The sequence below is a fragment of the Gossypium arboreum genome, chromosome 12, assembly GCF_025698485.1.
Source record: "Gossypium arboreum isolate Shixiya-1 chromosome 12, ASM2569848v2, whole genome shotgun sequence".
NCBI lineage: Eukaryota > Viridiplantae > Streptophyta > Magnoliopsida > Malvales > Malvaceae > Gossypium > Gossypium arboreum.
In genome coordinates, this window is record NC_069081.1 from 2,960,096 (window position 1) to 2,976,595 (window position 16,500).

The 16,500-nt window shown below is 29.9% G+C and overlaps 1 protein-coding gene across 3 annotated transcripts; it reads right to left on the reverse strand.

Annotated features, from left to right (window-relative positions):
• Nucleotides 1-522: 522 nt before the first annotated feature.
• LOC108479854 (alpha-L-fucosidase 2) lies at nt 523-6,346 on the reverse strand. Of its 3 annotated transcripts, none has more exons than XM_017782676.2 (10): nt 5,768-6,346; nt 5,386-5,531; nt 4,162-5,063; nt 3,754-3,886; nt 3,245-3,403; nt 2,844-3,068; nt 2,648-2,749; nt 2,421-2,556; nt 1,823-2,018; nt 523-1,119 (listed from the first exon to the last, which is right to left on the reverse strand). In XM_017782676.2, the coding sequence occupies exons 1-10, from the start codon at nt 5,976-5,978 to the stop codon at nt 816-818; spliced, it is 2,514 nt and encodes an 837-aa protein (XP_017638165.1). In that variant the 5' UTR covers nt 5,979-6,346; the 3' UTR covers nt 523-815. The 3 variants fall into 3 exon arrangements, with proteins under 3 accessions (XP_017638165.1, XP_052879324.1, XP_017638166.1); XM_053023364.1 differs by lacking the exon at nt 523-1,119 and adding an exon at nt 1,401-1,671 and having other exon boundaries at nt 5,768-6,255; XM_017782677.2 differs by lacking the exon at nt 523-1,119 and having other exon boundaries at nt 1,898-2,028; nt 5,768-6,253.
• Nucleotides 6,347-16,500: the final 10,154 nt, after the last annotated feature.

The following is a 16,500-nucleotide window of genomic DNA, read 5'->3' on the forward strand; positions in this document are numbered from 1 at the left end:
GCAGTTTCCAAGTCAAAGTCTCATTGAACATTTTAATTATTCAATTGAATAGTAGCAAAGCATAATTTCATTGTGATTGCATATTTTAATTCTTCACTTGAATGGTAGCAAAGAAGCAAAGCATAAATTCTTTGTGATTTACAATGTATCCTTTAAAGCATTAGCTGTAACAACTAACTAATGCGTTCGCATTTATTCTTTCTGCCCTCATCATTTAATTTGAGGCATGGTCGATTGTTGGTTGTAAGGTTAGCATGGATGACAAATTGCAAGCAATTGTTGGATAAATGTCATCAACTGGGATAAATTTACTCGGAGAGAATGGAAAAAGAGTAACAAAAAGAAAATTAAGTTCAATTATTTTTTTGCCACATGTGCTTTTTTTAATTTTAACAGTGCTATAGTCCAGAGGCCACAAGTGACGGCATAAAACGTTATGAAACTATTCATGACAAAAAAATATACATTGAGGACCAATTTGGTAATTAAGGTATAGTTCAAAGCCTATAGGAGAAAGGCATATAAAGGAAAATCAATGGTGATCACTTATGTTTATAGCCAATGACTCCAACTTAGCAATGACAATTGAAAACCAAAAGCTACGATCCTATAGAGGAAATGTAATGTCTTCGAAGCTAACAACCATGACAAGAGAAGAAGCAAGAGAAAAAGAAAAGAAAAAATGGAATGAATAGAACAAAGCATGCAAAAGAACCCCAAGTTCCTCTGCAAAATTTATTTGGAGTAACAAAAAAAAAATGCATTGCTCAACATGGAGATAGCATTGATCTCGATGTTCAAGAAAAAACCGCTTCCTACAAGGAGTATGTCTTGACGCATTTTAGTCGTCTATTGAAAGTGTAAACTTTTCCAGTTGATATCTTTGCTGTGATTGTAGTTCCTCTATAATGTAATCTTTTGACAGAGTTTTCTTCCATCGACCAAAGCCCAAATTCCTCGAGATCACCTTCTTGCCAGCATATGTTAACTGTCACCCCACCGCGTGCTTTCAATCCTTTCACACAGCCGTTGGCCCATTTATCCCGGGGAAGGGCAGGGAGTAAGTATAGATCTTTCGTGGTGCTTTGAACCAGCATTTCTGCTACTGCTGCTGAAAAACTGGTGTAAAGCTGCATATTAGATGCTACTCCTGTACTAACACTAATAAAGTTCTAATTTAAAGGATTTATAACTCAATTGGATTCCAAATTCTATGACTCTTTTGGAGGAAGAATTTTAAAATTTTAAAGATTTTTGAAATTCTAACATTTTAAAATGCATCATTTCAACATGCTAGGATTTGTAATTATTTGCTTAGATAAATGTTTATTTTTGGAAAATTTTAGATGACTAGGATTTCATAAATTAAAAAAATAATTATAAAAGAAGAAGAAGAAGAATATTAAAAGTATATGATATAATATATTTTATAACAAGATCATACGTAACAAATGAAATAAGATTATTTAGTAATTTAATTCTTACAAATTTAGAAATTCTCTATTACTTTTACCTAGAAAACTTGAATATACCCACATTAATACTCTTACACCCTAGTCCTAGTAACATAGCTCCCAACAGTAGTAACATAGCTCCCAACAGTTTCAAATAGCCAAATATCCAGTGTCCAAAAACTGCATCTAATCCCATTAACTTTACTCCCTCCCCTCTCTGTGCCAGTTAATTAGACATCACAACTATCAGGAAAGGAAACAAGACATTTCATTGCAAATCTTACATTTGAAGCATGAATTAATCCTAGGCAAGTTGAAATGATAATTATAAAAAAATCTCCGAAACATGACCAAACAATGCTGCTTACCCAAAATTGGCATCAATTTGGAAAGGAGGATGTGCAGTGAACAAGTTGCTGTAGAGTCCTCCCTCAAAGTCAGCTTCATGAGTTGGATCCACCAAACTTATTAAATGCTTGACCATGCGATAAGCATGTTCACTATAATGAAGACGTGCCCACAAAGCAGTTTTCCATGTTGTTGACCATCCTGGACCCTCCACCCCTGTTTCAGACTACATAAAGCGTAAGCATACTGCTTAAAATATATTAATGGTATAGTTGAAAGCAATTTAAGTGTTTATTCGGTCACTGGTTCTAACTTCTGCAACAGTCATCAAGGTTCTCATTATACGAATGTAACAGTTTGAATAAACTAGTGGTTCTAGAATCCATCAATCTATGATTATTAAATTTCTGTAGAGAACGTGCTTAACACAAACGTAATGTAGGAAACTAGATAACAAGCGCTTTTCATATCAATTCAAGTACTGCCTAACATGTCTTTGCATTTCAAAATTTTAGTAAAATTCTAAAGTTATATTGCTGAAATGTCTAATTTATGTTACTTTATTTCTTCGTTGTAAAGATTAGCATATTCACCATGAAGACATTGTCACACACATACCTCTTTTAAAGAGGGTAAAATCAACAGCTTTACAAAGGTCTGGAGTCTTTTCAACAGTAATCGTGTGCCCTGGAAACAGGCCAAAAAGGTGTGATACATGCCGGTGATGCACCTCCGGGTCCTGAAAATCTACTGCCTGCTCCAAAAGCAAGGAATATTTTCATCTACCTTGTTGAACACAAATAAAATAACTTTCAACAAAGATCAGGGTCCATATGTTGATATACCCATTCCATAATGGAACCATCTCTAGCAATTTTTGTTGGTGGTAACTTCGCCAGAGCTTCACGGACTTTTCCAATAAGAGCATCATCCTTTCTTCCCAGAACCTGCCTTTTAAGAAACTAATTAGCATATAAAGATACGAAGAATATGAAATAGAAAAGTTGGTCTGTGTTAGATAGCTTGAAATAAAAACTTCACCTCAGCTGCAGAAACAATTTCAGAGAATACTTCTCTTATGATTGCAATGTCCATTGTTGACGAGTAGCTTACGCTAGCAGGCTTGCCATCAGGAGCAACAAACATATGCTCGGGAGAAGTTGATGGGTTGGTTTCCAGATAGCCTCCGGGGCCCTCAATCAACCAGTCCAGAAGAAATGATGTACATCCCTCTAATAAAGGATATGCCTTATTTTTTAGAAAATCCTAATTAATCAGAAAAATATTAGAAATCCTTCCAACAGACAAAAAATATGAAGTATCATTCTGATGAACCATTTTTGAATGGCCTCTTGAAGAGTTTGCAGTGAAGTTGATGACAAGAAACTTGAGAGCAAAACAAAGAATTAGAAGCCAAAAAAATTTAAAAGACAGGAGCTTACTTTGTCCATTGTATAGGTGAACTGTTCCCATAAATGAGTACAGAGCCATGCTCCCCCCATTGGCCATAAAGCCCATACAGCCTCACCTCGATCTGGTGATGTTTTTGCCCATATGTCAGTCACTTGATGTGCAACCCAACCACTTGTTTCATAATTCACCTGCAACATTCAGTGACCGGATAAGGAAGCTTACGATTAGACGATGCTTTAAGACGTAAGTGGCATAAAACCAAGAAGAAAAAGGAAAAAGAAATTTTGGGGCAATAAAACAGATACTTGAGATTGCAAGTTTAAATAGTCATAGTGCTAGCTTTATTGAAGATGTCAAGGTGAGCAGAGATGGAATTTTGATGTAAAACTAAGGTGATGAAATCACAAGACAATATCTTCAGAGGTTACCACCAACAAAATTTAAAGAGAATCCCATGTATAAGAAAGTATGCCAGAAAACTAAATTTTAGATGCACTAAGCAGACTTTTAGAAGAGAAAAATAACAGAGGGAACTTACTTTTGCTGTTTTACTCCCATTGATTGCTAGACTGGAAATAAAATCAAACAAAGGTTCCTGGCACTCTTTAAGGTTGCAAGGTAGGGATGGCCAATAGTTCATTTGAAGATTAATATTGAGATGAGGAGCACAACTGGCAAAGAGAAAAAAAAAGGGGAAATTATTATCAAATCCAGATATAGAATATGAGTGAAATTTAAATTTCTTTAGTTGGTAACTTTTGTTGAGATATTATATCGCATAAGTAATACATGAAGCAGATTTGTACCACCCCTATGTAAATATATGATCTAGCACATTACAACAGATAGGAAGAAATTGCAACAAGCAGAAAAAAACAAATTTAATGAAAGCACTATAAGGGAAAGACGCAAGAAGTTATGTTTGAGAGAGGTGGTGAAAACATACTCCCACGCCGGCTCAATATCCTTGTTCCAAATACCCTGCAGGTTTGACACCTGAGTTCCGGGTCGTGAAGAAGAAATAAGCAAATACCGACCGTACTGAAACAAAAGCTCCACAAAGGAAGGATCTTCATCTGTTTGAAAAGATTTCACCCGCTCAGCAGTTGAAACTGCACCATCGTTGCTTTTACTGATATGTGAGATTTTTGTAGAAGATTTAACTTCCTTCATCTCCAAAGAGCCATCTCCTAAATTGCTCTTCGAACTTTTTGAAAGCTGCAGAGATACACGATGGAAAAGATTCTGATAGTCATCCAAGTGGTGGGCATAAAGATCAGAATATGACAAGGTTTTTATAGATTTCAACGCATTGAGAGAGTCCGAAGTGGGATCCTTCTTAGAATCTGAAGGCATAGTGAATGGACCATCAAATGAAGATGAAGCTACCAGAAGCAAAACAGCCCAATCAGAACCTTCAACCTTCAACTTCTTGTCATCTATATTATGTATAACACCTCCTTGACTAACTTGTAAATCAAGAACTGCAGTAAACTGAATTCCCTTTGGATTCTCATTTAAGCCCACTTTTGGTTGGATTCTTTTACCAGGACAACTTCCCTGCAATATAATCTGATTTTGCCCGTTTGCCTGTGAATGGTGGTGTAACTTGCTGTCTAAAGAAACTGTAAATGAAAGTGACCCGGGTTTGCTTGCAGAAATCTTTGTTACTATAACCTGACCAGGATTCGAAGCAAAATGTTCCCTCATAAATTCAACATCACCAACAGAATATTTCACTCTTGCTGTTGCAGTTTCCAAGTCAAGCTCTCTGCTATATGTGCCTTCCGTGTACTTCACATGTGATTCATCAAACTCTAGTTTGATATCCCCCAGAAGCTGGTAAACCTTCATAATTACAGAAGATATCATTAGAAAGCGATGAACTCCATAAATTAAAAAATCAGTTGAAGTTCAAAAGTTCCCTTTAAATAGAATCTCTTTGGAAATATCACACACACACATATATAAATATAATGTTCAAGCCCCATGTTGTAGTGATGAAACAAACCCAACAATTCGAAAGAAGAGTTTATCTAAACTTGAAATGTCACCTGGATATATGGTTTCCAAATGGGAATAACATGTGAAAATCCAAACCCGTTGCAATTGCAATTTTGCATACGTGATTAAAAGAATAGCTATGCAAGGGATGAAAGAGAAAACATACATCAGAGGGATGATCTGACAACTTGACCGCTGCTTTTGTAGCCTCGGCATAATCACCATTGTCAACAAGTTTCCTAACCTCCGCTAGGGCGGCTGGAGCCTCCGGATTCGTGTAATCCCCTGGAACCCCAGTCCACAATGTGTCCTCTACACAGCAATTCAAACAACAATGGCTGATTCAATTTGCTTTTATATACATTACAAGACAGCAACTGATTCACAGTACAGCATATCAAATCTTCAATCGTTCCTTATAGTCGCCAAAGACAAAGATAATAATATAAAGAAGAAAGGATAGAAAATAATATCTTTAAAAAAAGCCTCTCTCTTTTTTTCTAAACAAAGCATGTAAGGGCTAATGGGTGGTTTTGGAATCTAATTACCATTGAGCTGAAGAGTTTCCGATGCAATGCCGCCCCACACCATGGCGCCAAGGCGACCATTTCCGATGGGAATTGCGTCAGTCCAGTGCTTGGCAGGCCCACTGAAAGTAACTTTCAACGGCTTGGAAGTGTCGGCAAGGTCCATGGAGGTAGGGTTCCAAAAGTCCTTCTCTGCGGGCTTCCGCACCAAAACCCACTCTCCATCTTCCATTAGAATCAAAAACCCAGCGAAGGCAAAGAAACGAAAGCAAGAAAACTGAAATGGGTAGAAGAAAGAAAATAAGAACTTTAAGCAGCTTAGAGGAGACAGGGAAACAGAGAGGTTGGAGTGCGGGACTGTGGGGTGGAGATATTATGCACAGCAACACGGCATCGTAACAATGGTAAAATGCAGTAGCGGAGAAGGGGGGACCCACGTTTTTAAGACGAGATTATGCGCATTTAGCATGTAGCACGCGGCGCTATGTTTGTTTACGTGACACTCTGACATTTTATCACGAGAAAAACAAGAAAGATTGTATTTTTTACTGCAGCTCATACTCTCCTACTGTTTTCATTTTTTTAATAATATTTTCCAACATCTGGGAAACTCACCTGCTCATCTATATATGCATTGAAAACAGCCATTTTTTTTTTTTTATAGCATTCATCAATTATTTTATTTTTTCTTCATTCATGTCTCTTAAAATATATCTATTTCCTTTTTGTTCTTTTTAGTACCTACATTTTTTTTAGCTCATTTGGGTCGTTAAAGTATTCTCCTTTATTACGTCAACTAAAAATTCAATAGAAGTTTTATGTGTCATGGTCACACTCTAACTTGGACCATTTAGATCCTATGATCTCAACATTATAAAGTATCATTAGGTGAACTATTTTATTTTTGGATAAAACAATTTTTAGTTCTTAAACTTAACATCTTTTCTTAATTTAGTCATTAAACTTTTTTATCTACATTAGTCCTTAACATAGTTTTTGTTTACCTGTATGGATGAAAAAAATTTTATAACAAATATATTTAAAGGTCAGCGTTCGATCAAATTAAATGAAAAAATTTCGAGTTAATTGAGTTGACAAGTTTTATTTTATCATTCTAACTTGATTTGATTTTTTTCGAATCAAGTAAAATTGTTCGAGTTAAATTTAAAAATTAAACATGTCAAATTAAAATCTTGTTATAATATAACTAATTTCATGTTAAAGCACATAAATTTAAAACTATATATATTTAAAAAATTTTGTAAAACAAAATAATAAAATAAATAAGATATTTTAGATAAACTTGAATCATTAATTAACTTATTTATGTCCCAAAATTATTATTATAAAAAATTTAAATTTTAACATTCTTTATATATTCTTTAGAAATTTAAAAAAATACAAATCTTGGCATTTTATAAATATTTTGAATTTTAAATTTTATTTTGAATTTTTGAATTTTTTTGTAAAATTTGTTTAGAGAGAGACTAATTTACTCATTTTCAAAATTGACAATGATCAAAAGTATATTTACACCAATCTATTATTTAAATTATTCGAATGTAAATATTACTCGACTTGAACTCATATTCAAATTATTTATTCGATTTGACTCGAATAACTCGATTCCATTAATTCGAAATTCAATTTTTTCAAATCAAATCGAGTTTTGCTCACCCCTAAATATACTTATTGTGCGTGAATTTTTATTAATTTATAAAAAGATAAAACAATTTCATAATAATGTAAAGACATAAACCTCAAAACTACACATGAATTTTGGTTCAAGGTGCAATACTATAAATTAACTTTGATTTCGTGCAATTTTATACATGAAATATTAATTTAATTCAATTTTCACAAATTACCAACACAATTATCAATATAATACCATTTTAAGTATACATATCACAATACAAATAATTTTATATATCTAATATAAAAATAATTGATGTATTTATTCCTTTAAATGTCATAACTGAATCAAAATTAAAGCTTCATGTATACATTTGAACCACAATCAAAATTTCATGTGTATAGTTACACCAAACCAAAGTTTATGTATCAAATTAAACATCGATCAAAGTTCATGTGTAGTTTTAAAATTTATCCCCAATATAAACTAAATTATAAATGATTGAGCTTTTGATTCGTTAGAATCTAATTGATTAATGACATCAACTCAATTAAGGTTTTTATTATAACTAGATTATGACATACTACTCACTATATGGATGAAAAATTTATCTAATAAATTTATTAAAATATATATTTGAATTTATAATGTTTTGGATACAGTGTGTATGTATTATTTAGATTTTATATAAAAACATAAAAGATAAAACTACCTAAAAAATATTTATTTTTTATAAAAATAAAAGGATTTTAATAAATTTACATAGAACCAATAAAGATTGACATGAATTCAGTAAAAACTTTAAATATTATTAACGATAAATAAATATTTACTCATTTATAAAAATAAAATTTTAAGAAATTCACAGATAAATTATAAAACGAGAATAGTACCAACTCAATCAAAACTTTAAATGTTAGTATTTATAATAATTTTATTTTTAAAATTTTAAAATAATTGTAATTATTTATGTGCTGGCAGATAATATCGGTCCAAAGCAGGAGGCAAAGGATCAGTGATTCGGATTCTTCATGTCTACAATGCCAAAACTGGCAACCATCAATTAATTAATGTACTATCAAACTAATATAATTGATAGACAAGTTTGGAATTTCCCAAAGCCCTTGTCCATCGATTGAAAAAAAAAAAAAAAAAAGCTGATGATTGAAAAAAAAATGACGTGAATTGGGTCAGTGTAAAAAAGAAAATTAAAACCGGCTTACTTTAGGTGAATTTAGATAGACAATGTGTTTATTTACTGTTAATATTAAAATAATAGTGGCGGGAGATTAGATATTATAATAATACTATAACGTGAGATAAAAAGTAATCTAAACACATCGCACCGTACCCTACCATCCATCTAAACTTAGGGTCAATTTTGCATTGCTTTTCAAGAGCTCTTCTGAAATAAAAGCTGTGCAGAACAAGTTACTTTTGGCTGAAATTTTTAGCTTTTCAAAAGTACATTTCAAAAACACTTTTAAAAAGGAGAAGTTAAAATTTTTAACTTTTCCTCTCCAAAAAGCATTTTTAGTACTTAATTACTTTTTCACCCCTCAATAACATAGTACTTATTCTTTCTTTTTTGGTACTTAATTACAAATATGTTAAAATCATTAATTAAAAATAAAAAATATTTTTAAAATACTAATTATAAATATTTAAAATATGGTTTATAATTTTAATTAAATTTTATAAATAATTAATATTTATTTTTAAAAATATTTAAAATTTATATTTTATATATTAAAATATTAACAAGAAGTTATAATAATTTTTATATCCTTACTAAAATATAATAATATTAACTAATTTAGATATTATTTAAATGTATATTTGTTACTTGATAATAACATATCTAAAATAGATATTTTATTTCTCAAAACACTTTTTGACAAAGAATGCTAAACACTCAATTTTAAACCAAATTTTTTAAAAGTACTTTTCTATAGTACTTTTCAAAAATATTACCAAACTAACCCTTACTCTTTCAAAATTCTTTAATTGAAAACGGAAAAGAGTGATGGTGTGATTTTTTTTTTAGAAAAAAAGCTTTGATGTTTTTAATGAAATTTCTATTTGTATGCTATTTTAGTAAGAAGTTCTCATTGGAATTTAGTAAAATTTAAGAGATTATAAATTAGTTTGCACTTTTTTTACATTAACTTTAATTAGAATTTAATAAGTTTTATTTTTCTATTTTTAGTTTTAGGGATAAATATCAAAATTATTCATGAACTTTGATACAGTTTGCAATGCTAAACGGCAACTTTAATTTGATGCATTTGTATACATCAAACTTTAATTTTGATTCAAATTTCACATTTCGCAAACTTGTTATCTATGTGACACAATTTTCTATTAAGACGTAAATTACTAAAAAAACAAACAAACAAATTTAAATTATTTCCACCTAGATTTTTAAAAAAATACAATTGGAAAAAGTATTTCTTATTTCCTCGTAAATTTTTTTTTTAATTTAGGTGGAAATAATTTAAATTTCTTTTTTTAAACTAATAAAATATCATGTCAATAATTTACACATGATTTAACAAAAAATTGTATCACATAAGTAATGGGGTTGTTGTGGGTCGAGTACTCCTTTCCCTTTCCCTTCTTCAAACTCAGATTTCTCTAATTAACGATAGAATAAGATTCATTTTGCATCATTTATTCAATTCAAGTTAGAATCTATAGATTGTGCTGAATGTTCAAAATTCATTGGATTAAAAATTTCGATAAATCAATTTTTGCTCAATTTTAACATTTCGAAATTGAAATTTGATGTATACAAACGTACCAAATTAAAGTTGATGTATAATATTGCAAATTGTATTAAAATTCAAGTATAATTTTGATTTTTATCCTTACTTTTATCATCCTTTTATTTTATTTCTATAACTTTTAATTTTCTTTTTTACATTAATTATGTTAAAATTTATTCTTTATTTAACTTATTTTATTTAAGACTTTAAGTTACTATTTCTCTTATTTATTAGTTACAATTTTTGTTATACAAATGACCACTTATAATATCTCTCCATTTTATTTTATTAAATATTTTATTCTGAAGCTTTGTACATTTTATTTAAGATATTTATTAAATTTTATACTAATTTATTTTAAAATGAATAAATAACATTTAATCTCAAACTAAAAAAGCATTAAACCTGGGTGATTTTTAAATCAAATTTAATCAAATTTGAAGTTTAATTTTTCTTTAATTTAACATAGTTAAATATTTTTGTGTTGATATGAAAATTTCTTAAACTAGTATTTTGATGCATTATGTTGGTGGTATATGGTTTTGTTTTTATTTTAAATGAGAAATTGGTATAAAATCTCATTAAACCTAGGTAATTTTTTACAAAAGAAATTCATAGTGTGTGCAAACGATACATTATAAAATAAAATAAAATAAAATTATATCTAGTTATATTTAGATATGAGCTTCAACGATCTGATATTAAAATTTAGTACATTAATTATCTTGAAGTTCCATTAAAATTTAAGCATAAAGATACGATAAGAATGCGATAACAATGCATTGCATTAAAATAAAATTAGTTTTACAAATTTAAATTTTAAAACAACATCATTCAAATTTTAAAGACAACATATTCGATCCGACTTTGCAATCAACAAATTTTATTCGTCATCTATACCTTTTATTTTTCAAATAAATTTCTTCTATTTTTTCTCAAAATTTATCACTACTTACCCTAATAAATTCTATATTTTCTTTTTCATTAAACCATTCTTTATGCTCTACGTTTTGTTTTTCAATGATACATAATATTAATTTACACTATTATTTTATAATAGTAATTTGAGATACAAAGTAATTTATCTTACTTTCTTATTATTGACAAACAATTTATGTCAAATTAGGGTACGTTCATAATATGAGTGCATGAGAAAATAGAAAAAAAACTGTTTAAAAGAATTGATAGTTAATATTTGTAATGAATATGGAGAAGATAATTGAAATATATTTGTGATAAAGATTTTAATACGAAATTTCTTTATGTGTTTGATGAAAGAAGACATCATTCTGACTAACACATTTGTAAATAGGTATGTAATTGTTGGTGAGTGAATTTACTTAACTTTCCACTTACGAACACACATTGCTTTTCATGCTATAAGCATGCTCACTATTATGAAGATGCCCCCACAAAGCAGTTTTTCATGTTGTTGACCATCCTCGATTCTCCTCCCCTGTTTCAGACTACATAAAGCGTAAGCATACTGCTTAAAATATATTAACCATATAGTTGAAAGCAATATAAATCTTTATCCGATCACTGGTTCTAACTTCAGCAATAGCATTAAGGTTCTCATTATACGAATGTAACAGTTTACATAAATTAGTGGTTCTAGAATTCATCAATCCATGGTTATTAAATTTCTGAAGAGAACGTGCTTAACACAAAGGTAATGTAGGAAACTAGATAACAAGCGCTTTTCATACCAATACATGAAGCAAATTTGTACCACTCATACGATCTAGCACATTACAACAGATAGGAAGAAATTGCAACAAGCAGAAAAAAAACAAATTTAATGAAAGTACTATAAGGGAAAGAAGCAAGAAGTTATGTTTAAGAGAGATGGTGAAAACATGCTCCCATGGTGGCTCAATATACCCTGCAAGATTGACACCTGACTTCTGAGTCATGAAAAATAAATAAGCAAATATCCTGCAGGAAGGATCTTCGTCTGTTTGAAAAGATTTCACCCGCTCAGCAGTTGAATCTGCACCAACTTTGCTTTTACTGAAATGTGAATTTTTTGTAGAAGATTTAACTTCCTTCATCTCCAAAAAGCCATCTCCTAAATTGCTCTTCCAACTTTTTGAAATCTGCAGAGAGACACGATGGAAAAGATTCTGATAGTCATCCAAGTGGTGGACATAAAGATTAGCCCAATCCCAGCGTTTAACCTTCAGCCTTCAACCTTCAACCTTCAACCTTCAACTTCTTGTCATCTATATTATGTATAGCATTATATTCTGATTGTTCCTGTGAATGGTGGTGTAACTTCTTGTCTAAACTTCAAATGTCATCTGGATATATGGTTTATATACATTACGAGACAGCCACTGATTCACAGAACAGCATATCAAATCTTCAATTGTTCCTTATAGTCGCCAAAGACGAAGATAATAATACAAGGAAGAAAGGATAGAAAATAATATCTTTAAAAACGCCTCTCTGTTTTTTTTTTTTTCTAAACAAAGCATGTAAGGGCTAAGGGGCGGTTTTGGAATCTAATTACCATTGAGCTGAAGAGTTTCCGATGCAATGCCACCCCACGCCATGGTGCAAAGGCGACCATTTCCGATGGAAATTGTGTCGGTCCAGTGCACTGAAAGTAACTTTCAACGGCTTGGAAGTGTTGGCAAGGTCTATAGAGGTGGGGTTCCAAAAATCCTTCTCAGCGGACTTCCGCACCAAAACCTTGAAGTGAATTGAGTCGGTGTAAAAAGAAAAAAACAAACCAAAACACTTTCAGAATTTTTTTAATTGAAAACGAAAAAGAGTGATGGAACCAAAATCGGTTCGACCAGACCGATTTCAGGTCTGTAATTTCAGATTAATACTATAACATTATATAAATAAAAATTTAATCGTGCAATCTTATATTATAAATTATTATACAAAACATTGCATGCAATGTTTCAAAATTGTAAAATAATCAAACTTACAATACAAAAAAATTAAGGTCAAATTATGCTATTAGACCCTGCACTTTATTTAAGTTATGGATTTAGAATGTGTACTTTAATTTGGTCATTTTCAGTCCCTGTATTTTTAGAATATGAAAACTTTAGTCCTAGCCAAATAATAACTATTAAATTCATTATGTTATTTTCAAAATTTGATGTGTCAAACATATTATCGCATGTGTACCGCTATGTTTGTTTGTTATTTTTACATATTACTCTATTAAATTCATTATGTTTTTTTCAAAATTTGATATGTCAAACATATTATCGCATGTGTACCGCTATGTTTGTTTGTTATTTTTACATATTACTCACAAAAAAAAAATTATAGATTTAACAACTATCGTTTGCATTAAGGCTGCTACCATTGTGTCAGGACTAAAATTTTAAAATTCAAAAAATACAAGATTAAAATTGATCAAATTATAGTACAAGTACTAAATTCACAATTTACATAAAATACAAAGTCTAATAACAAAATTAACCAAAAATAAATATTACAAAATGTACTAGTTTGGTCCTAAACCTAAACTATGTATTAGATTGAGAATATTTTAATATACAATCCTCAAATTTTTACTATAATTTTTTGTTAAGAGTCCATTTATAACCGATATAGGTCTAACATGAAATTGGAGTTTTACTATGTTATTTGTTGATTTGATATTATTGCGGATCATCGAATTCGGAGACTATTTTGATGTATTGAAAAGTTTCACACTGATGTGTGATGCAATTTTAAGTTCCCTTGAGTTTTTATGTCTAAGTTCGTTTTACTAAGGTTACGTTATACGAATTGGTAAATATGAATTGGTAGAAAACATTTGCATTGCTATGATAAACACCAAGTAATGTGATTTAAATGATGGTAAATATGTATGTTATGTCAGTTGTGTAATATATGGATAATGACATTTGACACTAATTATATTAAAATTTATTCTCTATTTAACTTCTTTTATTTAAGACCGTTTAATGGTCTTAATTGCTTTAAATTCTTGTTAAGTTACTATTTCTCTTACAATTTTGTGTTACACAAATGACCACTTATAATATTTCTCCATTGTATTTTATTCTGAAGCTTTAAACATTTTATTTAAGATATTTATTAAATTTTATACTAATTTATTTTAAAATGAATAAATAAGATTTAATCTCAAGCTAAAAAAATCATTAAAGTTTTGTTGTTACTTTCCATATATATATTAATTATTATTATATTACTAATTTTAATTATATTATTAATTTTAATTAATCATGCTTTAAATATTTCTTTTATATCAATTGAATTGTTTGTATTTATATCAAATTAATTGTTTTTAATTTTATTCGTTACATTTTGGTGCTTTAAATTTGTTGGAAGGTTGCGATATATATATATATATATACATACACACGCTCTTCTTATCCAGCAGAAGAAAGAAACTTCTTCATGAGCAAATTCCCAATTAAAAACAAATATGATTTTTCCCAAAAACCTAACATTTTGTAGAAAAATAAAATATTATAGAATGGAGATGGAGAAAGGTGTTGTATCGTCTCCAGGTATTTATTTTTTCTATTTTAATTATAATGTCAAATAATTTTTATTATTCAACAATTCTATTTTTTTCATTTCTTTTTAAATCATGATAAATTGTTTTCTCTTTAAATTTTTTTAGCAAACATCACCAATTCAAAGCGAAGTTTTATTTATAGATTATATATACATTTTCATTTTCCCATTAAGTTTTATTTAACATTAAAATGTGCATTTAATTTTTCCTATAAGTTAAGTCTAAATTTCATACCCAATTATTTTCTTATAATCTTAATTTACATGTTGATTATATTTATTTTATAACATACTAAATAATTTATCTTAACTTTTACTAATTACTAACATTTATATAAAATTAGGACACATTCATAATATGAGTGCATAAGAAAATGAAAAAAAACTATTTAAAAGTATCGATAGCCAATATTTGTAATGAATAAAAAAGAGAAGATAATTAATATCTATTTGGAACCACAGGTTTTATTCAATATGAAGAAATATTCAGTACATGAAAGATTTAGCTTTAGTACCTACTCTTATTTTCTAATGGCTCCCCCCAACAATGGCGTAAAAAATTTTTGACAATTTACATCATGACCTCTCCCTAAATATCTTGTCCGAATCATCTTATTTTCCTTTTAATTAGAACCTTGAATTCATTCTGAGCCTCTCCTTTGTCACCTTTTTATTAAGGTCTTGCCATGAAAGTAATTTCATCATATGGTTTTAGTCCTTTCTCATTTGAAAATTGTAACCAATCAATTGAAATATAATTTCCAAACACTTTGTTGGTGTGACATTTACCCTAAACCATCCGCACTTTCTCCAAGTTATCAATAACATCCATAAAAAACAAAGGCCCTTCTTGGCACTCGAAAAATGTAGCAACAAACATGAAAGGGAAAAATAATATGCATCTTTCCACTTCACTTTGAATCAATCGCCTTGAGAATAATTTCCTACCTTGCACTTGGTTTTCATGTCTGCAAATTGAATTAAGGGTGATACAACAATAATTCAATTTGCAGACATGGAAAACCAAATGTAAGAAAGTAAATTATTCTTAAGGAGATTGATTCAAAGCGAAGTGGAAGGATGCATACTATTTTTCCCTTTCATGTCTGTTGATGCATTTTTCGAGTGCCAAGAAGGGCGTTTGTTTTTTATCGATGTTACTGATGGCTTAGGGAAAGTGTGGACGATTTTGGAAAAATTTCACACAAATGAAGCGTTTGAAAATTATGTTTCAATTGATAGGCCTCAGTTTACAAATGAGAAATGACTAAACCCATATGGTGAAATCACTTTCATGGCAAGACCTTAACAAGAATGCGACAATGGAAAAGCTCAAAATGAATTCAAGATTCTGATTAAAAGGAAAATAAGATTATTCGGACAAGATATCTGAGAAGAGGTCATGATGTAAATTGTCAAAAGTTTTTTACACCATTGTTAGGGGGAGCCATTAGAAAATAAGAGTAGGTACTAAAGCTATGTCTTTCATGTCCTGAATATTTCTTCATATTGAATAAAACCCGTGGTTTCAAATATATATTAATTATCTTCTCTCTTTTATTCATTACAAATATTGGCTACAATATAATGAAATCACTCTCATGGCAAGACCTCGACATGAAGGCGACAATGGAGTGCCTCAGAATGAATTTAAGATTTTTATTAAAAGGAAAATAAGATTGTTTGGGCAAGACATTTTGGGGAGAGGTCATGGTGTAAATTACCAAAAGCTTTTTAAGCCATTGTTGGGGGGAACCATTAGAAAATAAGAACAGGTACTAAAGTTATGTCTTTCATATACCAAATGTTTTCTCATACTGAATAAAACT